This window comes from Anticarsia gemmatalis, chromosome 29 (assembly GCF_050436995.1).
Source record: "Anticarsia gemmatalis isolate Benzon Research Colony breed Stoneville strain chromosome 29, ilAntGemm2 primary, whole genome shotgun sequence".
Taxonomy (NCBI): domain Eukaryota; kingdom Metazoa; phylum Arthropoda; class Insecta; order Lepidoptera; family Erebidae; genus Anticarsia; species Anticarsia gemmatalis.
In genome coordinates, this window is record NC_134773.1 from 2,888,189 (window position 1) to 2,913,606 (window position 25,418).

Consider the following 25,418-nt stretch of genomic DNA (forward strand, 5'->3'; position numbering starts at 1 on the left):
TATGGTTAGTGGTCAACCTGGTGTCAAAGTTGTTCAAGCCACCCGAAAGGCCTTTGACATGGCTTCACGACTAGTTAGGTAGGGACTTACTACATAACAACTGGGACCGACTATTTACGTACCCTCCGAAGCACGGAGAGGCTCAGTTCAAATACCACTATGTGGTCATCCATCTATAGATTGACCGCGCCAAGGGTTGTTTAACCCACTGATCGTTTACTTACTGGTGAGCGCAGCTGACTCAGCGTTTATTATATTGATAGTTTTTACGGAGAAATACATGTATTTCATTTTTGTCCATCTGGTCTTTGCAAAAGCTGTCAGTGTTCAGCATTTTTATGTTAGGTACCATATTAACTACGCAGTTTTCTTCTAGAATAGCTAGATGGCGTTACTGTCTTCGCTGGTCGCAAAGCATTAGCAACGGAATTGACAAAAAGATTCAAATAATTTAACCCTTATTGTCTGATTTGAAATGAGGAATTGGTCACGCATACGGTTCATTTGGCAGTCTTGATTTTAAGTTTATATTTATTACTTAATTCTGGTTTGATTCTTTTAGTTGATAGGGCCTGTAGGTAGGGTTAGTCCCCGAGTACCTCGTTCCTCCAGGCCCCCGACCTGGAGTACCCCGATTTATTTTTGTCTTTATAAACTATTAAAATTCAGTTTTGCAAAGTACCGTCTGTAAATGATATCATATATTTTTATTAGTTAAGTATTAACTTTAAGGTTTAAGAAGAAAATATAAAGTCGTGCTTGGTTAAGGTTAATATCAGAGAATATAATTTAGAGTCTCCTAGAGCAATCAATATTTAATTTTATAACTTTTATTATTAAAGTTGAATAATTTATATTGACTATTTACAATTGAAAATACAGATTTATCATTTTACTCTACCTTTAAACGTAATTATTATCTTATTTTGTTAAGATTTAAAATATTGTTGATTTTTTATATTTTTTGACAACACTGATTAAAAATTTAAACATTTTATTTTTTAAAATTGTTACTCCTAATGTTCATTATTTTTGTATTATTTTAGGGTTAAACTATTTGCTCTGCGCTTCATTATTACAAAATTATTCTGAAAGTGAGACTATTTTTGCGTTTAAATATAGTTAGATGTTAATATACATTTTCAGTTCGTATTTTGATTTTCTGTATTAAACAGGAAGTACTGCGATAATAAGTTAAAGCCTGTGATTGCTCTAGGAGACTAATTGAATTCTCTGATTATGATATTTACCTTAACCAAGCACGACTTTATAATCTTTTCCTAATCCTTAAAGTTAAGTATTAACTTATAAAAATGTACTTAACTTATCATTTGCTGATGGTACTTTTAAGCTAAACTGACTTTTAATCATTTATTATCTATACTAATATTATAAAGCTGAAGAGTTTGTTTGTTTGTTTGAACGCGCTAATCTCAGGATCTACTGGCCCGATTTGAAAAATCCTTTCAGCGTTAGTTAGCCCATTTATCGAGGAAGGCTATAGGCTATATATCATCACGCTACGACCAAAAGGAGCAGAGAAGCAATAAAATATGTTTCAAAAACGGGGAATTTTTTTTACCAATTCTCTCTTATGTGACGCAAGCGAAGTTGCGCGGGTCAGCTAGTTGTAAAAATAAATCAAGGTACTGATGGACTAACCCTGTAGGTAGACCCGTACATTTATATTAGAAAAGTGTGTAACTGTTCGTTTTCCCTAAATAAATAAGTAGGAGGGTTCAGATTTATTGAAATAAAATATTTTTATATTATATTTAGGTATACAGCAAATAATTTTCTACATTACTTAAAAACATTATAATTTAAATAACACTAGCACCTAGTTCTTTCAAAACAAAACCAACTCGTTCCATCGTTTTATTTCTCCATTCATTCAAAGCTTCATCGTTCATCGTCACACAATATTGCTGTTGTATACATTGCTGCTTGTAGTTCATTAGTTGTGCGACCTCCGTGTCCACGAGGCGCGATGTACACTCTTTAACACATTTGATCGGTGTCCGACTGTGTAGTACTATGACTGAAGATGTGTTGAACAATGAACGAATGCCTGCAAGGAAATAAGTACTCTTTTTAAATAGTTTCGTTGCTATGTTATTCATATTACGTATTTTTTTGTGATCAGTGTAGCTATTTATAACTTGAGGTCGATTTTAAACTTTGCTTAAGCAGGATTCTAACTTGCCTTATAGCATATTTTTTTTGTTTAACCCGTTACTGTCCCACTGTAGGGCAAGGGTCTCCTCCAAAACTAGGGAGGAGTTAGGCCTTGAGTCTACCACACTGGCCAAGTATAGGTTGGGAACTTGATTGCAACATTATGATTTTTTTTATCTTTGATATTCTCTTTCTGTCTAAATCAAAAGAAGAACTCGTCTAACGTGTAAAAACGCGGGATTTTTTTACTGAAAATTAAGTATGTCACACTAAGTTTTTACTTGTCCATTGATATTTTTGAAAAAGCATACCTTTGCAATATTTTCTATAATCTGAATTATAATTGCAATAATTACTTATTGAAGTTTTTGTAATATAACCTGGGAAAGATAATATTCTAGTTTTTATATTATAGTGTAGTTACCTGCGGGACTATAAGTTCTAGTTCGCCACGTGTGTCCGATCATTCGTTCATACTTGTGTGATATACTGCTCTCGTGCAAAGACTCATCATTGTATATTGTGACGGCATCCAGTGGGGAACCTTCTGACGCTAGCTCGTTCTCAATTAGTTCTGGCCATGATTTGTCTCTGGAAAAAGGACATTACATACATTCATATAAATACAAAAATTCTTTATTCCAAAATGGACCTAATACCAGTAAGGAGAGATATTTCTTATATCTATTGCCTTATAATATGTATAAAAAAAATATTTATAAGTAAGTTGTCACCTCTAAGCTATTGCAAATTATATAAGTATGTATTTAGAAGTATATAAGTTTGTTTATCAGTTATCTGGTTACCATAGTACAAGCTAGCTTAGTTTGGAATCAGAAGACCGTTTGTTAATTTTTCCAAAATATTTATTTATTTTAAGTGGCAGGTACAGGTATTTAATAATAATAAAACTCTTTATTGTACACAATGTATCAGTAAAATATAGGAGTAGATAAAAACTATAATCTAAGGCTGGATACAATTCCTATGCACAATCGGCGTATTTATACTTAAATAAAGTAACACCTTCTTTCCGTAGGGCTAGGAATATATAGTAGGTAGTGATACATACATAAATAAAATCACGCGTTCTTTCCATAATGGTAGACAGAGACCAGAGAACGCCATTTGGTACGATTCTTACAAACTTCCTTTGTTTACTCACATCCATGCATCTTGTCATACAGGAAAAAATAACTTGTTATATCTATCTTTTTTTTTAATGGAAAGCCACCTTTCTAATAAAAATCAAAATTTATCTTACTCAGTAAAAAATATAAGGAAACAAACTTGATAAAAAATATTGACGATAGAATTGTAATTCTCAGGCTATTTTTGATGCCTGTTTAAAACACTGTTGATATTCTTTCTTTTTTCTGTATATTGCTTAAACCCAATAAGTGTGAAGTTAATTTCGAGATATTAAATATTAAAGGTTTGGTGACAAATATATATTTTAATTTAAATCAATTTACTGTGCGGACTCTAATAGAAACGGCGGGAGAGGACGCACACATTTTTTTTCTTTTTTCTGTCACGGAAATCGTTCAGAAAGACGCACAGTTGTGTGATGTGAGTGAGGCAAACGAATTTAATTTGAGTTAATTTTTTTATAAATACTTAATGTTAATTTAATTATAGCATGTAACCGATTTGGTGTATAACCGTTCACTTATGTCAAAAATAAATAAATAAAAGGGATATTTTTAAGGATTGTTCCCTTCTTTTGTCTCTGCCTACCTCTATAGGGAAAAAGGCGTGAAATTATATATGGCACTAATAATACAATAGTGTTGTAACTCAAAATACTATTTCTCTTAGAATCGTCAAGTAATTCTTTTTATTACCCTATTATGGGTAAAAAACGACTAAATGCTCATTGTGTTTTAAAAATGGAATAGCAGATATTATTATGTTACTATTAAAATTTGTTTGTTGCTATTATGTATATCATAACTTTTAAACTCTCGCTTTGCAAGTTAAATACCCACATAAAAGAAAACTGGAATTAACGCGAACACGCATTTTACCTTAAAATGCCTAAATTGAATTGCTATTATGAATATCAAAAAAATATGGTATGATTATAGAGTTAAGTCTAGTTGAAGCTGTGTCGATGTATTTCGAGTTACTACACTATTGTATTATTAGTGCGATAGGTATGTAAATAAAATTATTTACCCCAAATGTAGTATGGTTACTTTTGGCATAAAATGGCTAATTTATCTTTAGCTTATCTTATATGGGGAAAAAGGCGCTATATTATAATAATATATATTATGTAAATAAAATCATTTACTCCAAATTATGTAGATGAGTTTTTTGATCAAATTTTTATTTTATTAATTTATTGGCAATTTTCAATTTATTGATTATTTTTTTGGGAAAAACAAACAGTTACCCTTTTACATTGTTATAAAGTAATACAAATCGGTACTTATTATAATAATATGTGAAACCCGTGTGCGTTCGCGCAGCGGAATGTTGTTGAATTTAAAGATATTAATTATGCAGATATTTAGTGTATGACGTCGTATAATTGTGTATGGTAAAAAAAAAATTGTGTACGCAGCCATTTTGGAGAAATTCACCAAAAACTGATTCCGCTGGGCGAACGTTGTCCTGGCGGAACTTATTTTAATCCATAGACTTTAGAAGAAAAGAGGTGTGTCCAAAAATTAGTGTGTATTTGTGTGTAATTGTGTATGTATGAATAAAATGAGTGCATGCATAAACTTCGGAGAAATTCAAGTTTCCGCTACGCGAACGTTTGGCCATTAGCTAGTTTTCATATAAAGCGCTTACATAGAGAGCTGTAGATTTTTACATACGTTGTTTTGAATTTGTTTATATTTGTTTAAAAAACAGATTTAGAAAAAATCGTAGGGCTTAAAAGATAAAAATATAAACGTAAAATACACTTAATAGATCTTAGTTCTTAAAGTATGCACTTTGGGGTCTAGATTTTCACGTTTATACAAACCTTGTAAGTATCTGAAACATGTTGCCAAGTATCAATGATGTTCCGTTAGTAATTAAAGAGTTAAAGGACAATTTTACCATGAATAGATCACTGTTTACAAAACAGTCAAATATCACGACGTTCTAAAGGAATTGCATGGTAAAATGTATGCCAAAAATTAGTTTATTCATTCAACTATTCACATGCAAAATTTCATGTCATTAAATTTAGTAATTAAAGAAATCAATTAAAATACTGACGAAGCATCGAAAACCTACATAACCCGACCAAGTTCGGATAGCTACAAAAAAGCGTCCATGCAATATATTTAGGTAACATCCCAAAATTTACCGTATAATACCGGTATTGAATTGGTATAGGTGATAACACAATTGTTGTTTCGATATAATTTAAAGGTCATTTATTTTTGTACACCAAATTGTTGTTCAATTGTTCTGATTTTTCAGCTCCAGAATTGACTGGAATAATTCCGGAGTTCCGATAGGTATTCACATTTTTTAAAAGTTTATATTTTGATTTAATTATATTCTTGTGAACGCACGTAATTTAACGTCTGTGGAATATTCCACAAACTGCTAGTCGAACAGGACGCGCGCGGCTTCCCGCTTGAAACGGTACTTCCATCCTTGAAGAAAAGAGAGGGCAATAATATGTAATATACTTAATAAAAAAAAAATTTGTACACGGATATTTAAATAGAAAAGTACTTGTTAATTTAAGATTTGTTTTTATCGTAGATGGTTGGGTTATTATTAAAAAAATATTTTTAATTCAAGAAATGCAATTGTTTTATTTTTTCCTAACGCTTGTGTACGGAACTGTACCATATTAGTATATACTATATTGGAAGGTTAAGAACGTCTCTTAGATATATGGCTGGGCCGCTTTTTTGTAGCTATCCGAACTTGGTCGGGTTATGTAGGTTTTCGATGCTTCGTCAGTATTTTAATTGATTTCTTTAATTACTAAATTTAATGACATGAAATTTTGCATGTGAATAGTTGAATGAATAAACTAATTTTTGGCATACATTTTACCATGCAATTCCTTTAGAACGTCGTGATATTTGACTGTTTTGTAAACAGTGATCTATTCATGGTAAAATTGTCCTTTAACTCTTTAATTACTAACGGAACATCATTGATACTTGGCAACATGTTTCAGATACTTACAAGGTTTGTATAAACGTGAAAATCTAGACCCCAAAGTGCATACTTTAAGAACTAAGATCTATTAAGTGTATTTTACGTTTATATTTTTATCTTTTAAGCCCTACGATTTTTTCTAAATCTGTTTTTTAAACAAATATAAACAAATTCAAAACAACGTATGTAAAAATCTACAGCTCTCTATGTAAGCGCTTTATATGAAAACTAGCTAATGGCCAAACGTTCGCGTAGCGGAAACTTGAATTTCTCCGAAGTTTATGCATGCACTCATTTTATTCATACATACACAATTACACACAAATACACACTAATTTTTGGACACACCTCTTTTCTTCTAAAGTCTATGGATTAAAATAAGTTCCGCCAGGACAACGTTCGCCCAGCGGAATCAGTTTTTGGTGAATTTCTCCACAATGGCTGCGTACACAATTTTTTTTTTACCATACACAATTATACGACGTCATACACTAAATATCTGCATAATTAATATCTTTAAATTCAACAACATTCCGCTGCGCGAACGCACACGTGAAACCCAGAATGTAGTTTTGTCAGTTTTTGGCTTTAACTTACCTAATAGATACAATTAGTTCCCCAACATCAAGTACAGCGATCCATTGATATTGTTTCAAGTTTCTATACAAACAGTCGTTCAATGGCGGCAGTAGTTGTCTCCTCGAGTCTGTGGTAGAGTGCACTGACCTCGCCGGGTGAGGAGGGTAGGACACCTCTGTGCTCACCACCAAACTAGACCTCTCGTAGTGTTGTAGAATTTGTTTGATTTCTGGTTGTAACTGTAATACGAAATAAAAATAGTGAGCCTGTTATGGAAGAACATCGTAAGCGACATACAATAAATTTTACAGGAGACTTTTTTATTGATTTATGTTTTAGAAATAGATGCTTGAGTTTTGGATATATTCTATTGTTATAAACACACCACACCCTACATAATGCCAATAAAAAGAAAATATCTGAAAAGCGTTGCAATAATGTATTTTGTTTGTATTACATGGGTAATAACTTTTACTTTTGTCGTTTACGATATCTTTTTTTTATTTCGTTTTACGGCTCTGTGATCTAGCACTTTTGAGCCTGATTTTTTTTCACCCATTATAATATTTCGTTCTTAAAATATGGATCTACTTGTCCTCGAATCCATACTTCCATACTAATATTATAAATGTGAAAGTAACTCTGTCTGTCTGTCTGTCTGTCTGTCTGTCTGTCTGCTACTCAATCACGCCTAAACTACTGAACCAATTTGCGTGAAATTTGGTATGGAGATACTTTGATATCCGAGAAAGGACATAGGCTACTTTTTACTCCGGGAAAATATCTCATTCCCACGGAAAACAGCGACAATCGGAAGAAACCGCTCCACCGCTTTGCGGTTGCACTGGCACTTTCACTAGATGGCGCTACTGGCAATATTAAATCGCACTATCATTACGTTTTATGTCTTAGCTGGGTAAGCCTACGCTTTGGAGATTTTTAACCGAAATTTGATTATTATGCTACTTACGTTATTCTAATCAGTTGAGGTTGTACTCTTTCGAATTGATATTAGTTTGAAATAGTTTCCACTAAATATTTCGTGTTAGATATAATAAATTTGTTTGTATATTCTCTTAAGTAGTTTTAATTACATTATTTTCGTATTTAATGTTAATATTATACCCATTTAGTGGTATTTGGTAGAATTTCGTGTTAGTTTCATTGTATATTCTTTTAAGTAGTTATGAGTATTATATTATAGTATATGGTCACCCATCCACGGAACAACCTCGGCAAGCGTAGTTTAACCTTAGAGATGGATGCACGCGGTTGTTACTTAGCTACGAGGTTCTCTTATCTATACAAATATTATAAAGCTGAGTTTGTTTGAACGCGCTAATCTCAGGAACTACTGGCTCGAATTGAAAAAATATTTTTGTGTTGACCATTTACCGAGGAAGGCTATAAGCTATATAACATCACGCTTCGGCCAATAGGAGCGGATTAGCAACGAAAATTGTTACAAAAACGGGGAAAATTATGACCCATTCTCTCTCATGTGACGCAAGCGAAGTTGCGCGGGTCAGCTAGTTAAGTTATAAATCATTCTAGCTATACATTTCGAAATACCCATTTTCTGTCGCTTACGATGTTATTTTATAACAGACTCGATACGTAACCAACCTGCTGAGCAATTCTACTTTTATAGGAGGTCCTTATTATTTTACCGATTACTGTCTCGCTGTAAGGCAAAGGTTTTCTTGAATGACGGAAGTTGTATATTGCTGACAATTATTATTAACTAATTTTATACAACTAAATTTTTTCCTAGAGTTACGATTTCCTGATAGTATAATTTTCCTGGTCGATATCATGAGGCTGACTTCACATGGTAGAATTTTCCCGGTACATGTCATGATACGAGTCAAGACGTCACATGGTAGAATTTTCCTTGTTGTTTTCATAACGTAGACGTCACATGGTAGAATTTTCCAATCAGTTTTCATTTTGAAGACGTAACATGGTAGAATTTTCCAAGTCATTTTCATCAGGAAGACGTCACATGGTAGAATTTTCCACGTAGTTTTCATGATGAAAACGTCACATGGTAGAATTTTCCCGGTAGTTTTCATGATGAAGACGTCACATGGTAGAATTTTCCAAGTAGTTTTCATCATGAAGACGTCACATGGTAGAATTTTCCAAGTAGTTTTCATCATGAAGACGTCACATGGTAGAATTTTCCAAGTAGTTTTCATGATGAAGACGTCACATGGTAGAATTTTCCCGGTAGATTTTATATTGACGACGTCACATGGTAGAATTTTCCAAGTACTTTTCATTGTGAATACGTTACATGGTATCCTTGTTGTTTTCATTATGAGGACGTAGCATGGTAGACTTTTCCTGCTAGTTGTCTTGATGAGGACGTCACATGGTAGAATTTTGGGAGGTGCTTGCCCACCAGATAGACAATAATGTGTTAACTATTAATTTAATTAATTTAATTCCTTTTTGTTAATTATTCATAGTTTAGTATACTATTTTATTAAGGTTACAAGTATGCTAATAGTAAATTGTAACACTTTATAGAGAAACTAGCTGACCCACGCAACTTCGTTTGCGTCATATAAGAGAGATTTTTTACTGGTACTCTGCTCCTATTGGTCGTAGCGTATGTATATATAGCCTGTAGCCTTCCTGCTATTGGTCGTAGCGTGATAATATATAGCCTTCCTCGATAAACGTGCTATCTAACACTGAAAGATTTTTTTAAATCGGACCAGTAGTTCTTGAGATTAGCGCGTTCAAACAAACAAGCTCTTCAAGTTTTATAATATTAGTATAGATAGATAGTAGGATTACATACCGAAGTTACATAGAAGAATGTTTTGTTAACTCCAAACTGCTTGAGTAGTTCCAACCACTCGACCATGGTAGTTACGTCGTTGTAGACTTGAGGTAGTTTAACACATACGGCTATTGATGTGTTGTTTTTTGTGTTGGGAAATCTTTCTTTAGATTGCGTGCCCTGAAAATATAAGATATCTTATAATGATACTTGTTAAAATAAATTTAAATTATAATGACTACGATGCAAATTGATCCCTTATATTGAGATTAAAAATAAGTTATTAAATTTTATTTAAATTAAAACACCCTCCCGGTGAAACGGGGTTACTTTAAAATGGAAAGAAATTAGCATTTTTAAGGTCAATTACGCTGTTTGAAATGCTAAAATTTTATTCATTGCAATATTTAGTACCTAGAACCGGAAAACTGAACTCGTCCCTAGCTTTTTATGCGAGCTATTTACTTATTTTAACATACAGTATTTTACGGTAAATGAAATACATTTTTGCATATCAAAAATATAAATCCATAATTTTTCTTTAAGATAATGCTGGCAATATGATTAAAATTTTATATTTCCCGACTGATTTGTAGCAATCACATTTTAGCAAAACAAGAGAAACTGGGCAAAAAAACCTTGGCAACCATGTTTCTGATAATATATTAGATTTTCACTAATTTTCACTTGTTTGGCAACAAATTAAACATTTTTTTCAATCTACTAGTATTAAAATTGTACTGTAGCCAGTTGCGCTCACCGGTCGGTAAACGGTCTGTTGGTTAAGCAAACCTCGGCGCGGTCATTCCATAGATGGGTGACCGCATAGTGGTATTTGAACAGGGCGTCTCCGTGTTTTGGAAGGCACGTAAAAGTCTGTCCGGTTGTTGTCAATTAATATAACAGTCGTTAAGCCACGTCAAAGGCGTTCGGGCGGCTTGAACAACTTTGACACTAGGTTGACCACTAACCATACGATAAGAAGAAGATAAAATTGTTACCTGAACATTCAATACATTAGTTGCTATGCCACAAGGAGCGGTCACCACGCTGACGGCTGCCGGTACTTCGTCTATACTCCGACTCTTGCACGTCAGTATGTAAGGTTCATTCACCCCGGGCCGAGGTTTTGTGTCCCAAGCGTAGAGGACCTCAGCTATACTGATGTGAGGCGCATTGTTATTTGTGTACCTGAAAATTTCAGTTAGGAAAAGGTTTAATGTTATTACATGCCCTTCTTGCTGAATTTTAATTTATTTAAATTCAGAATTATTTTTATTCGCTGAAAATATGGTACAAAATCTAATACATAAAATTCTCGCGTCACAGTTTTCGTTACTGTGCTCCTCCGAAACGGCTTGACCGATTCTCATGAAATTTTGTGAGCATATTGAGGTCTGAGAATCGGCCAGCATCTATTTTTCATACCCCTAAATGATACTTTTTTTTTATTTATATGGCAAGACAATTGCCGGGTCAGCTATTGTAACAATAAAATAGTTTTCACATATTTTGTCATTAAGCTGGCATGAAATTATTAGGCATACATTAAACATTAGTAAAACTGAAACTAATATGAGGTATAATTTTACTTTATTGTCAGTATGTAATATTGTCTAACCAGAAATATAAAGAAAATTATGAGTTGCTTTGAGAATAGACCCTTCAAGAAAAGGCCAAACAGACCCTTTTCAAGGTCGTGACCGTGATTTTTAGTATATAAATACGACATTAAGACGTCAAACTATCCTAATTTCGTTGGTATCAAATGAATGCCATTAAAAAAAATTAAGAAAAAAAAATACGAAGAAAATTGCACAGCATGAGCATTTTAGATGAACCTTTTACGAGTACAAGTTTAATATTTTTTCGGTAAACCCAGTCAACTATTCAATGGAAAATGTTAACAAATTTTGATTATTAGCACTCCATATTCTGTTAAAAATAAAAAAATACTAGTGAAAGAATTACTTTAATACGTCAATTGGTTTACTCGATATTTTTCGAAACTTTGAATGCTTGTAAAATCAAAACTACTTGGTATTTTTGACTAATACAAAAACTAGTTTTCATGTACTGTACAGGCTTTACCGAGTCAAAATTTAAAGCGATTTGGCATACCTAGTAACATTCTCCATTGTAACACATATTATAAACAGTTTAGAAATAAATTTATCTTTATCTTTTCAGATAGACGGCAAGCCGATGACATGTTATGTGAGTGAACCTGCATGACGAAATATTATGAGTGAAATTATACTTCACTACGGGAGAGAACATCATGCGGACACGATATTAAGGTATTTCTTAGATTTTCTAAACGTTTCTGTTCTGGAGAAAATGTTAATTCGGGTTGCTTAATGCCAACTGTAACTTCGCTAGTATTCAATGTTGCAACAATTAGGAGATCTTCGTAGAAAAGACGCATATGACGCGAAGTGATTCTCTGAGACGCGGTAGTCCTCGGAGCGCCAGTTCTGTTTCTAAGACGGCTAGGCGTGCGGTGGCTAATTCCACGTGTAGGCGCAGCAGCTCTTCCCGGGCTTTTGCTATCTTCATAGCCTTGACACGGCTCGCGGTCGAACCCCCTTGCCCCCTTAGTACTGGCGGGGGGGAGGGGCACCGTGGTTTGCTTGGTTCCGGTTGTCCACTGATATTCCCTCTTCTATGCACTGTAGCAGTTTCGCCTGGCTGCGTGGTTTCCTTGTAGTGGGTCGAAGGGGGACCCGCCCTCTTGCCAGGCGGCTGCATGCACGCAGCGTCCATCCTTAGCGTCGGTGCTGTAGAAGGGGTCACTGAAGGTGCTTCGTCTGTCGGTGGCGCAAGTGTTGCCGTCCCGAGGGCGCTGTCGTCGCGGTGACCGATGTGGTGGCTGCTGTACTTTCGGTGTTGTCGGTCGTTCCCGTGACGCTGGTGCCTGTGGCCTCGGTGGTTGCACCGGTCGCCGAGGTGCTGGCCGTGCCCTCGGACGACGACGGTGTCTGTGCTGTTGTCTTGCGCCCCTTTCCTTTCGATCTTGTGGTAGACATGTTTTCGTTTGTTCAAGCTTTGCCTCTTCGAAAGGTAATTTCTGTCTTCAGTTTTCTTTCTTCAATATTTCTTCAGAATTCTTTCTTCCTGTATATCCGGCTCGAAGGACCATTTAATGTACTGGGTGGGTACATTATGCTGTGCCGGAAACGATAAGACTTCTTGATGTTCTGAAGAAAACTTTATTTTCTTGTTCTGTACTGTATCGATGCTAGCTGTGGACTGTATCGCTAGTTTTGGTTGTCTTTGTTACATCGTGTTCGATGTAACAGCTGCTAATACCAGCCCGTCGGGCTGTTCCAGCGGTTTCTAACGCCGCCTGCGGATACAGGCGGGTCGCTGGGGCGGGGCTTTTACCCCTTGGCGTGATGCCGGAGTACTGTGTGGTAGTACAAAATTGTCACCATATTTATACAAAAAATTACTAATTAAATGTAGGCCCTCCTATTGGCCGCTAAAAATAAACCAATTAGAATCTCCGCATTTTAGCCAACAGGATTCAAGTAAGATATTTTTGACAAAAGCTTAAGTACTACGAAACTTTAATGTGGCGAGAGCCGCTTACATTATTTAACAATTTTTTGTATATTACTGTACATTTTCTTAAATAAACTATATACATATTTACAATCCTTATCCTAATATCTAACTAAGAAAAATATAATCAGTTGAGTATTAAAAACTAATGAAACAATTCTTAAACCTAACGCTTAAGTGGCGCGCTCAGTGGCGCCACCCCGCACAGCTACCATCACCACCGAACACACTTTTGTCATAAATTAAATCAATATATTAAGGTACTAATAAACAAGACACAAATAGTATTGGAACCATGATGGAAGCATTTATCTAGTTCGATGTACTTGGGGCGTTGACCTGCCCTTACAGCTGACGTGATGGCGTCGACTCTTTAAAGTCGTGTTGAGCTCCCGCCGGTGGATGAGTCGTGTGTGGCTGTTGGTGGAAGTCTTCGTAGGTCTTCTGATGGCTGGCTGTTCTTTTGGTTGATGAGGTTCATTGGTGATCGCCATGGGTTGTGGGTTCTGTTTCTCCAACCAGTTGTAGACTCTTTTGTTGGCTTCTGTTTTAGAGCAGACGGATATATCCTCTGGTTCTTCATCTCCTGAGTCTTCTGTTTCTAAGACGGCCAGGCGTGCGGTGGCTAACTCCACCTGTAGGCGCAGTAGCTCTTCCCTGGCTTTTGCTATCTTCAAAGCCTTGACACGGCTCGCGGTCGAACCCCCTTGCCCCCTTAGTACTGGCGGGGGGGAGGGGCACTGTGGTTTGCTTGGTTCCGGTTGTCCACTGATATTCCCTCTTCTATGCACTGTAGCAGTTCCGCCTGGCTGCGTGGTTTCCTTGTAGTGGGACGGAGGGGGACCCGGCCTCCTGCCAGGCGGCTGCATGCACGCGGCGTCTATTCTTAACGTTGGTGCTGTAGAAGGTGTTAAGGTGCTTCATCTGTCGGTGGCGCAAGTGTTGCCGGGGCTCGTCCAGAGGGCAATGTCGTCGCGGTGACCGATGTGGTGGCTGCTGTGTTGTCGGTCGTTCCCGTGACGCTGGTGCCCGTAGCCTCGGTGGTAGCACCGGTCGCCGAGGTGCTGGCCGTGCCCTCGGACGACGACGGTGTCTGTGCTGTTGTCTTGCGCCCCTTTCCTTCCGATCTTGTAGTAGGCATGTTTTCGTTTGTTCAAGCTTTGCCTCTTCGAAAGGTAATTTCTGTCTTCAGTTTTCAATTTTCCAATGCTGCTTTAGGATAATTTCTTCCTGAATATTTCTTCAGTTTTTTCTTTTTTCAATATTATTTTCAGGATTCTTTCTTCCTGTATATCCGGCTCGAAGGACCATTTAATGTACTGGGTACATTATGCTGTGCCGGTAAAATAAGAAGACTTCTTGCGGTTTGAAGAAAGTTTATTTTCTGTTCCTTATTGTTTCGATGCTAGCTGTGGACTGTATCGCTAGTTGTGGTTGTCTTTATTACATCCTGTTCGATGTAACAGCTGCTAATACCAGCCCGTCGGGCTGTTCCAGCGGTATCTATCGCCGCCTGCGGATACAGGCGGGTCGCTGGGGCGGGGCTTTTACCCCTTGGTGTTGTGCCGGAGTGTCGTGTCCGGCGGGCGAAGCGGTGGGCGAGGTCAGGCCCGTGCGGGTTGATCCCCGCGGGCGGACCTCAAGCCGTCCGCTTCTGTGTCACGTCCGGGAGTTGGTGGCAGGGGTCCCTCCTGTCCTTGGCGAGGTCGAGCTCACCGCGGCGGCGTCCGCGGCGAGCGCCCGTCAGCCCGGCTCAGGAGGGTGCTGGTGGCGTCGGTCCGGTGTTTGCGGCTATCAAGTCTCGTGGCAGTGCCAGCCTGTCCGGCGGCCGCCTGTGGTACGGGGCGATCCCGTGTATCAGGCGGTGTTCCGAGCGTTCGGTGCGCTCGAACAGGTTGGTGCTCAGGCGTCTCACGTGGTCGTCCAGGCTCTCCATGCGCAGGTCGCGCGCGATGGTGTCGTTCCGCACGAAGCGCGGGGCGCCCACTACAAGGCGCAGGGCGCGCGATTGCTGGGCTCGCAACCTCTGGCGGTTTGTTGCCGACAGAAGTGCGAACCACGCGGGGGCAGCGTAGGTGAGGCGCGTCCTGATGTACGCCTTGTAGATTCCGAGCTACCAGCTATTATAAGAAGACAAATTATTAAAAAAGACTTACCATAACTGACAAAATATCTTAGGCAGCGGCACCACGTCGGCATAACCAATAATCCTGACCAGAGCATCATTGAACCTGTCATCGCAATACGCTCCTTGCACGTACAAACTCCCTCCCTCCACTGTGATCACTTGCCATGAGTTGCCCGCGTACTTTATATCACTAATACTAGGAAACTTAGTACAGGAAGGATCTAGGTACAGTTCTGGATGAAGAGTACGATGGTACCAGTATTGGAATGGAAGTAACCGGGTGTTGGAATGTGAAGGGACTGGTGGAGTTTCCTGCTTTGTCTTCGAAGGTGACTGTTGCAAGTAAAACCACGTTGTGATGATGGCTGCTCCGACTGCGAAGAGTCCACACCATCGGTATGTGATTTGTCTCATAACTGTAAAGATTTTATAAATTTCTTACCCCCGGTTTCTGAGTACATTTAGGGGTAGTTAATCTATTAAATTTTTTAATCTATACTATTTTATCTATACTATTATTATAAAAGAGTTGGTTTGTTTGAACGCGCTAATCTCAGGAACTAATAGTCCGATTTGTTGAAAAAAAAATCAGTGTTAGATAGCCCATTTACCGAGGAAGGCTATGTATCATCACGCTACGACCAATAGGAGTAGAGTACAAGTAAAAAATGTTACAAAAACGGGAAAAAATGGACCCATTCTCTCTTATGTGACGCAAACGAAGTTGCGCGGGTCAGCTAGTATGAGTTCAAATGCTATTGAATAGATAAACTACCGCTTAATGTACCTCAGAAACCAGGGGTAAATGTAACAACTTAGTAGAACGTTGGTTTGCACGATTTATCCTGATTTTATTGAATAATTTACAAGCCAATCCGCGCCTGGCCAACGTAGTGAACTTAAGGCCTAATTCCTCCCTCATTATGGAAGGAGGCCCTTGCCCAGCAGCGGGATATTAATATCTGTTTATTAATTTTAATTCTTATTAAATAATCTTTATTTTTAATATTGTATTTGCCAGGATAAAATATTTCCCAGATTCTGCTCGATTGGTTTTTATTTAGAGTAAAATGTTTGTTTTTTTATTAGTCTATATCTGTCCCACTGCTTAGCAAAGGTCGCTCCCTTAAATTTCCAGTCCCCTCGGTAAAATTAAATTAAAAATTATATAAATTACCTGGCGTTTCTATCGACGTGTTTGAGTAGACTGGGTAAATTTACTGTTCAATGTGACATTGACCTAATATTGTTATAAAAATAATTTATTATTGTTTATTCAGCTGGTAAACGACCTTTATAAGTGTAAATAAAAGTTGATGGTCATGTGGGAGACATTTATTTGCTAAATATATTAGGTCGGGTAAAAAGTCTTTTCGCATTATAGTATGTATGAACTTGTAATAAATCTTTTCTCTACACAAAAAAGCTGATATTTGGATACCTCACGAGCTCACTGAAAGAAACCTAATAAACCATGTACTCATTTGTAATTCTTGAAGCCAATGAGATTTTATTACAAGTTCATACATACTATAATGCGAAGACTTTTTCCCCGACCTATTATGATAGACAAGATGGGTAGGCATTATAAAATTTCACATAGAATCATATCATATTGTTATCAATTCACATTTATAAATTAATTCATAGCTACTTACCCCTTCGCCGGTGAGTGTTTAGTTTCAGAAAGTGCTCACGACGCTTTCGTCGGCAAATGTGGTGGTGTGTGCTTGGCGGAACCCGAATTGTTCGGCCCTCTGAGTGAGGTGTGGTGATATTCTAGTTAGTAGTATTCGTTTGAACTCTTTAGACGTCTTCAAGACTAATGTTATGAGCCTGTAGTTTCAGGTTTCCTGAGCTCCTTGCTGGGTTTGGGAAGTACTGTACTGTCTTTTTTTTTATTTTTTTCCCAGCTGTTTAATTTTTAATTTTTCCCAGCTATTAAACTGTTTAATTTTTCCCAGCTGTTTTACTATTAAATTTTTCCCAGCTGTTAAACGTATCAATTTTTCCCAGCTGATTAACGTTTCAATTTTTCCCAGCTGATTAACGTTTCAATTTTTCCCAGCTGTTTAACGTTTCAATTTTCCCAGCTGTTTTACTTTTCCATTTTTCCCAGCTGACCACCAACCACGACACCCGCTCACTTTTCTCCAACTCAGTGAGGTACCGCTGGATGAGGCGGTGCTCGTGGTCCTCCGTCGGCGTAAATCTAATGCCCTTGCCGAATGGGCGGGCATTTGCGGCTCTGCCCAGGCGCGCCTTGAGCTCCTTCAGGTGGTGGGCCCAGTTTGGCAGGTGCTCTACTACCAGCGGAGGGTAGCGGAGTTTCTTGTTGAAGTCCTTGTTTGGCGGCTGGGGCGGCGTGCTGCTGGAGGCATCTGCAGTAGCCGCAGTCGTCCCGGAGGCTGCGTCTCGGTCGGTAGTCGCGTCGGCGGTCGGTCCGGCAGGTCGGGCCGAGCACGCCAACACAGCTCGGTATGAGCGTGCTGGCTCATGAGTCGTGCTGTGCTCAGCACGGAACCCAAACTGCTCTGCTCGTGGCGTGATGTGGGGTGACAGGGTTCGCAGCAGGAGTTGCTCGAACACCTTCGAGGTGGTGGGCAGCAGAGTGATCGGCCGATAGCTCTCAGGTTTATTTATGATCATTATTTACTTTATAATATTTCCCAGCTGTTAGTTTATAATATTTCCCAGCTGTTAGTTTATAATATTTCCCAGCTGTTAGTTTATAATATTTCCCAACTGTTAGTTTATAATATTTCCCAACTGTTAGTTTATAATATTTCCCAACTGTTAGTTTATAATATTTCCCAACTGTTAGTTTATAATATTTCCCAACTGTTAGTTTATAATATTTCCCAACTGTTAGTTTATAATATTTCCCAGCTGTTAGTTTATAATATTTCCCAACTGTTAGTTTATAATATTTCCCAACTGTTAGTTTATAATATTTCCCAACTGTTAGTTTATAATATTTCCCAACTGTTAGTTTATAATATTTCCCAGCTGTTAGTTTGTAATATTTCCCAGCTGTTAGTTTATAATATTTCCCAGCTGTTTTGTTTATAATCGTGGGCTCCTCCGGCGTCCTGCGGGAAGACCCCGGGCTGCCGGTCTTGGTGGTTGGGCTGCACTGCGCAGCCGGTGCAGGCTTGCGGACCTCCTGGTCCGGATCCATGATGATGGTGGTGGTTGTCTAATAATCGGATGGCCGCGACCCCAACGGCGATAAAATCCTTGCGGAAGGAAGGCCGGGAAGCACAGGCTCGCACACGGGCGGCCTCGGTGTACACGGTGGCGTCGAATACAGACGTCACCGCGGACACCGCGGCAGTGACCGAGCGCGAGTAAGTGGAGTCCGGGCGGCGCGGCGCGGCGAGAGAACAGTACGTGTGCTCGCCTCGACATTCCGAGGAGGTCCTCAAGAGTTCAAGACCACCGTGAGAAGACGTCACGGCCCTTTGCAAACACCTCACCGCAGCGAAGTGCTTACTGTATCAGACCTGCCTACGGCGGTGAGTTGTCAAACATTATTTTCCCCGTTGTTTGGGCGAGGCCACATCACTGCGTTGCTTCGACACAGACGACGAAGACGACGTCACTCGTCAATACAAGATTCATAGACAAGCGTCGCAAATATTAGCGATGCGTTGAAGTATCGCAGTCTTGTGACTTCGCCTTTTGATTATTTCCTTTTGTTCTCTGCTGTTTTACTTAAAGTTTCCCAGCTGTTTATTTAAAAAGTTTCCCACACGTTTAACTTAAAAAGTTTCCCATAAATTTTTCTTAATATTATTTCGCAGCTATTTTACATTATATTATTTCCTAGTTGTTGTACTTTACACTTTTCACGCAACAGGTCGCGCGCGCCTCGACGTGAACATGAACACGTCAGGCTGCGGACGCCAGTTGCACCTACCTGGGTGTCCGGTACCGGCGGAGTTCAGGGAAGACGTCGAGCAGGCTCTGGACGACGGCAGAGAATTTCTTGAGAAAAAGCCGGGACGCACATGGACGGTGGTGTCGTAATACAGACGTCAACGCAGACATCGTGGCAGTGACCGTGTGGAGTCTCAAGACCGCCGTGAGCAGACGCTCCGGCCCTTGCAGCACCTCGCCGCAGCGAAGCGCTTCTGTACCTGACGCCTCGCCTTTGTCGGTAAGTAGAATATTCTCTTTCCTAGCTGTTTTACTTTGTCTTCTAAGCTGTTATTTAATTTTTGTACCCATCTGTCTGATATTTAATTTCTTGCCAGCTGTTTGCCATTTTATATTTTTTCAGCAAACAGCTATTACAATTTTATCCCCGCTGTTTGATTCAATTTGTTTAAAGCTGTTTTTATTGTCGTAATACAGACGTCAACGCGGACATGGTGGCAGGCGTGTACGAGTGTGGTGTCTCAAGACCGCCGTGAGCAGACACTACGGCCCTTCGTAAGCTCCTCGCCGCAGCGAAGTGCTTCTGTACCTGACCGACCTCGCCTTTGTCGGTGAGTTTTTAATCTTCTCTTTCTTCTCTGTTTTACTTTGTTTTGCCAGCTGTTTGATATTTCCCCAGTAATTGTCTATTGACTATTCCTAGCTGTTTGCCATTTGAATTTTCTCTTAGCTGTTTCACTTTAAACTTACTTAACTTACTCACTTCAATAATTTTCCCCTGTTCTGGCTTGTTAGGGCGCGTTCCCACTATGTCGTAACGATCGAAATCGTGTCGTTCTATATGTGAACATCTCCATTTTAACATATAAGCCATGACACTTCTAACTACACGATTATCTATCTTCACGACAAAGTGGGAGCGCGCCCTTTGACTGCATTCACACGTGTCTTAAGCCGCGTCCACACTGAGCGCGCATCCTCGCGACCCAATATCTCATTCTCTTTTCTTTAAAATAGAAATGAGCGAGACTGCGATATTGCCTCGCGAGGCTGCTCGCTCAGTCTGGACGCGGCTTTACTTTGTCGGATCTGATCGGTCTGATATTTGCGGAATCCGGTTCAGTGGCAATTGTATTTTTATCCTAGAGTTCACACGAACATTTTAAAACCGAATGTTCGTGTGAACTCTCCCATAGAAATACAATTGCCACTGAACCGGATTCCGCAAAGATCAGACCCGACGAAGACACGTCTCCGTGTGTTCGCAGTATAAATTATATCTCAGAGTAATAAAATAAAAATAAACTCATTAATACAATAGAAAACATATTTATTGTTACATAAATGACATAAATTTTAACATATGTATATTGTTACAGGGTCGTAAGTGCACAGGCGCTACGAGACAATACACGCTCGCAGATGGGACAGCTCTTCGTCGGCTCGCCGCCGCCGCCGCAGCATTGGCGCGGTGGTGGTACCCGCCGACGGTGCTCGCCGACGGTGCTCGCCGGCGGTGCTCGCCGACGGTGCTCGGCGCCGGTGATGCTCGTCGACGGTACTCGTCGCCAACGCCGGCCCCTGCTTTCCAGGGTGGACTGCGGCGAGGAGACGAAGGGCTCCTCATTTGATCCTGATGCAGAAGTACGCGACGCTGGTGCTGGGCTGCGCAGAGAGCAGTGCAGCTGAAGCCACCGCGACGGTGGCTGCAGCTGAACACGCGGTCGAACACATGGCGCGCGTTCGCGCTGGAGCGGGCGGTCGTCCTCTTCCGGACTTCAGGGGATTGCGGGGGAGTCATGAGTCATGAGGGAGCCGTGGGCGTTGTCCCCCCCCCCTCTTTATTTATTTTATTTATTTATATAATTCGAAACCAACAACATTACAGAATAATACAAATCGTTGTAACATTCAAGGTGATTGAAACTGATAATTACAATTTTGAACAAAGTTAATGAGAACCAGGAAATGTTTTTCTGAGGCGCATGGCTTGCCAGGCAGCTGGGGCTGGTGACGGGATCTCTGCTGCCCGGGTTTCTTCTCCTCCAAATGTTGTTGCTGCTGGGCGGGCGGGCGCTGCGACGCTGGTGCCGATGACACGGAACTCGGCGCTTGCTGCGGCGCGGCGTGCGGCTTCTTGGCGCCGCGCTTTCTGCGGCGGCGGCGGCGGCGGGATGGTCCGGAGGGTGCTGTGGCTGCGTTCGCCGCGGCCATGAGGGAGCCAGGGGCGTTGTCTTCCTTCAGGTCGGCGGCAGGTATCTTCCTCGCGGAGGGTGCGGAGGTGCGCGCGACTGTGCCCGCCTTCTTGTTGCGGGCCTCGCGCTTGAAGGCGGGACAGGCGATATTGTTCGCCGTGTGGGCACCCCCGCAGTTGGCGCAGGTCGGCGGCTCCTCCCGCGGGCGCGCGCAGTCTCGCGCGGCGTGCTCCTCTCCACAACGCACACAGGCGAGGCGCCTGTGGCAGTTGTGTGAGGAGTGGCGAAAGCCCTGGCAGCGGTGGCACTGGGCGGGACCCTTCTTGCCCCGCCAGGCCTCGATCTTCACGCCGGGCATATAGAGGAGCTCCGTGACCTCATATATGCCCGGCACTGTGTCCTTATTTCGCGCCAGCTGCGCGAAGTATAAGCAGCCGGGTCGTCCCTGGCGGGCCTGGATCGGCCGCACATGCTCCGGAGTGAAGCCACGCGCCGTCAGCTCCTCTGCGATGAGCTCCGGTGGCGTGTCCACAGGTAGCCCCCTGATGGCCACCTTCAGGCTGCGCTCCTCCAGGAGAGAGTATGAGAACCAGGAAATGTTTTCTAGAGTCGCATGGCTTGTCAGGAACCGTTCGATGATGCGGTACTCTTCAGTAGACTCGAGGCGGAATTTGTACACCTGTAACAATAGATAATAAAATTTTGGGTCAGTCTTGTATACATTATTATCGCCAATTTTTATTTAAAAAACCCTAACATTATTTATTTATTTATTTATAAAGCTGCCTTTACGCTTAAGGAACAGTGAACGAGTCGAGCACAAATTTGTGTAGTGTGGACCTACTTAAGAGCATCGAACTGAGCGTAATATTAACTGCTTGGCTACGCAGCCAGCGCCGCCGCCATAGCATCCCAGTGAGACAGGGCTTTTAAAACAAATTTGTGCTCGGCTCTCCTAGCGTAGATGCAGCATTAGGGTCGGCGCAAACGGGCCACCGACCACAGCCACTGGTGGCCAGCGACACCCACTTAACACGTCTTTCCATATATTTTGTATAGACACACCGCACACGTGTAGCCGGTGGCGGCCACTCGCTACAGGATACAAAATATATGGAAAAACGTGTTAAGTGGGTGTCGCTGGCCACCAGTGGCTGTGGTCGGTGGCCCGTATTACAGTTGAACAGACAGATATATATCTTTTAATTGAATATAATATTTACCTCGATGGCATGCCGATGACGCGTCTCCCGCGGTCTCCCGTTGGGCGCGTGGCCCAAACGCCCCTTAAGGGCTCTGAAGTGGATGGGCCAGTCAAGGAGCGCCTCCACCACCAGAGGCGGGTAGCGGGGGGCGGTCGGTTTCTCGGAGGAGGCGGCGGCGGCGTTGGACGTCCCAGCTGCAGTCTTCGGCGCTGCGGTGACAGTGGGTGCGGCGGCAGAGGCCATGGCTGCGTATGAAGGGCCCGCCACATCCATGGGCGAGCTCCTGCGGGCATTCTGCGTCGCCGCCTGTGCAGATGGTACGGAGGGCGGCGTAATGAAATGCGCCGCGCGCTTCTCCGGTGCAGGCGGCGAAGTGAAGTCGTCTGGGGGCGACGCGGGAGGCGGTGCGGGTGAGCGGGGGGCCGCTCGCGGCGGCGCCTCCCTGATGCGTGGGTCCCTCCTGGGGAGCGGAGAGACGGCATGGGCGGGCGACGGCGGAGGCCAGGCGGTGTCCGCGCGGTGGTCCTGCGCGGAGATGTTTCCCGGCGTTGGTGTTGCCGGAGCTCGCGGCGTCGGCGTCGGGCTGCGTGGTGGGCTTTGTGGTCTGGCTTTATCAGCCTGACCCGATGCCAGCGCACGGTCCAGTATCCTGTCAAATAGCGTTCCTCCGGGAGGGAGTAGGAGAACCATGACAGGTTCTCTTTGGTTGCCAACGCCGTCAAGTACCGCTGGATGATACGGTACTCTTCGGCAGATTTCGGCAGGAATCTTACTCCCTTCCCGAAGGGTCTTCCGTTGGGCGCGTGGCCCAAACGCTCGTCTGGTACTTCGGGAGAAATCTCACAGCAACGGGCGGCCTTTAGTCAGGCTTCGTTCCTCCGGGAGCGAGTATGAGAACCAGGAAATATTTTCCCGAGTCGCATGACTTGTCAGGAACCGTTCGATGTTGCGGTACTCCTCAGCAGACACGGGGCGGAATTTCGCTCCCCCTTGTCTCGAGTTCAGTGCTTAAGTGACCTGTAACAAGATAGTAATTTTGGGTCAGTCATGTATACATAATTATCGCAAATTTTTATTTCATTTCTCTAATGCTTTTTTATTTATAAAGCTGCCTTTACGCTTAAGGAACAGAGAACGAGCCGAGCACAAATTTGCATAGTGTGGACTTACTTAAGAGCATCGAACTGAGCGTAATATTAAGTGCTTGGACACGCAGCCAGCACCGCCGCCATGGCGTCCCAGTGAGACAGGGTTTTTAAAACAAATTTGTGCTCGGCTCTCCTAGCGTAGATGCAGCATTAGGGTCGGCGCAAACGGGCCACCGACCACAGCCACTGGTGGCCAGCGACACCCACTTAACACGTTTTTCCATATATTTTGTATAGACACACCGCACACGTGTAGCCGGTGGCGGCCACTCGCTACAGGATACAAAATATTTGGAAAAACGTGTTAAGTGGGTGTCGCTGGCCACCAGTGGCTGTGGTCGGTGGCTCGTTTGCGCCGACCCTTATACTTTATTATAGTTGAACAGACAGATATAAGGCCGGGACTCCACCAAAGCGGAGACGAGACGAGCGGAGAGGAGATGTTTTTTAAACAACCAATAGAATTGAGTTATTGACACGTCTCCTCTCCGCTCAGCTTCAGTGGAGATCGCTGTGCGGAGATGTGTAATATTTGTATGTCGCGATGGAAGCGGAGATGTGAGCTGTGCGCGGACGACGCGCAGTGGAGACGAGAGATGTGAGCGGCGTGCAGTGAGCGATGTCACCCTCCCCCCTCTCGCCCGCTAGCAACCCGCAGAACCCCGCGCGCGCGCCGGCCGGCCATCTTGCTAGTACCGTGCGCGCGAGCACACGCTTTTATCGCACAGCACACAGCACACCGCACACATCTCCGCTTTGGTGGAGTCCCGGCCTAAATCTTTTACTTGAATATAATATTTACCTCGATGGCATGCCGATGACGCGTCTCCCGCGGTCTCCCGTTGGGCGCGTGGCCCAAACGCTCCTTAAGGGCTCTGAAGTGGGTGGTCCAGTCAGGGAGCGCCTACACCACCAGAGGCGGGTAGCGAGGGGCGGTCGGTTTCTCGGAGGAGGCGGCGGCGGCGTTGGACGTCCCGGCTGCGGTCTTCAGCGCAGCGGTGACGGTGGGTGCGGTGGGTGCGGCGGCAGAGGCCATGGCGGCATAGGAGGGGCCCGCCACATCCATCGGCGAGCTCCTGCGGGCATTCTGCGTCGCCGCCTGTGCAGATGGTACAGAGGGCGGCGTGACGAAATGCGCCGCGCGCTTCTCCGGCGCAGGCGGCGAGGTGAAGTCGTCTGGGGGCGACGCGGGAGGCGGTGCGGGTGAGCGGGGGGCCGCTCGCGGCGGCGCCTCCCTGATGCGTGGGTCCCTCCTGGGGAGCGGAGAGACGGCATGGGCGGGCGACGGCGGAGGCCAGGCGGTGTCCGCGCGGTGGTCCTGCGCGGAGATGTTTCCCGGCGTTGGTGTTGTCGGGGTGGAGCGCGGTGAGGGGGCGAAGTATGCTTCACCCGCTCCTGGTGCCGGAGCTCGCGGCGTCGGCGTCGGGCTGCGTGGTGGGCTGCGCGGCGAACTTTGTGGTCTGGCGTTTTCGACCTGACCCGACGCCAGCACACGGTCCAGTATCCTGTCCAGTAGCGTTCCTCCGGGAGGGAGTAGGAGAACTGTGTCTTGCCTTGTCCTGAGTTCCGAGCTTAAGTGACCTGTAACAAGATAGTAATTTAGGGTCAGTCATG

The 25,418-nt window shown here is 42.6% G+C and overlaps 3 protein-coding genes across 3 annotated transcripts; all 3 read right to left on the reverse strand.

Moving 5' to 3' along the window:
- Positions 1-1,823: 1,823 nt before the first annotated feature.
- On the reverse strand, positions 1,824-10,946 carry LOC142985063 (uncharacterized). Its single transcript, XM_076132981.1, has 5 exons — positions 10,681-10,946; positions 9,698-9,859; positions 6,904-7,124; positions 2,603-2,769; positions 1,824-2,071 (listed from the first exon to the last, which is right to left on the reverse strand). The coding sequence occupies exons 2-5, from the start codon at positions 9,761-9,763 to the stop codon at positions 1,824-1,826; spliced, it is 702 nt and encodes a 233-aa protein (XP_075989096.1). The 5' UTR covers positions 9,764-9,859; positions 10,681-10,946.
- A 4,053-nt stretch (positions 10,947-14,999) lies between these two features.
- LOC142984977 (uncharacterized) lies at positions 15,000-18,023 on the reverse strand. The gene is made up of 3 exons (XM_076132886.1): positions 17,522-18,023; positions 15,403-15,748; positions 15,000-15,333 (listed from the first exon to the last, which is right to left on the reverse strand). Exons 1-3 carry the CDS (start codon positions 18,021-18,023, stop codon positions 15,000-15,002), a joined length of 1,182 nt encoding a protein of 393 aa, XP_075989001.1.
- A 2,997-nt stretch (positions 18,024-21,020) lies between these two features.
- Positions 21,021-23,349, reverse strand: LOC142985062 (uncharacterized). Its single transcript, XM_076132979.1, has 2 exons — positions 22,675-23,349; positions 21,021-22,130 (listed from the first exon to the last, which is right to left on the reverse strand). The coding sequence occupies exons 1-2, from the start codon at positions 23,344-23,346 to the stop codon at positions 21,168-21,170; spliced, it is 1,635 nt and encodes a 544-aa protein (XP_075989094.1). The 5' UTR covers positions 23,347-23,349; the 3' UTR covers positions 21,021-21,167.
- Positions 23,350-25,418: the final 2,069 nt, after the last annotated feature.

Coding starts and splice junctions, on each gene's coding strand:
- LOC142984977 (XM_076132886.1), bottom strand. CDS start 18,023: ATGATCATAAATAAACCTGAGAGCTATCGGCCGATCACTCTGCTGCCC. Junction 15,749..17,521: donor CCTCACTGAGTTGGAGAAAA/GTGAGCGGGTGT, acceptor GACTCTTCGCAG/TCGGAGCAGCCATCATCACA. Junction 15,334..15,402: donor AAGATATTTTGTCAGTTATG/GTAAGTCTTTTT, acceptor GGCGTACATCAG/GACGCGCCTCACCTACGCTG.
- LOC142985063 (XM_076132981.1), bottom strand. CDS start 9,763: ATGGTCGAGTGGTTGGAACTACTCAAGCAGTTTGGAGTTAACAAAACA. Junction 2,770..6,903: donor GAACTAATTGTATCTATTAG/GTAAGTTAAAGC, acceptor TCCTTTTTCCAG/AGACAAATCATGGCCAGAAC. Junction 2,072..2,602: donor TAGAACTTATAGTCCCGCAG/GTAACTACACTA, acceptor ATTTCCTTGCAG/GCATTCGTTCATTGTTCAAC.
- LOC142985062 (XM_076132979.1), bottom strand. CDS start 23,346: ATGGTTCTCCTACTCCCTCCCGGAGGAACGCTATTTGACAGGATACTG. Junction 22,131..22,674: donor GTCATCGGCATGCCATCGAG/GTAAATATTATA, acceptor CTATTGTTACAG/GTGTACAAATTCCGCCTCGA.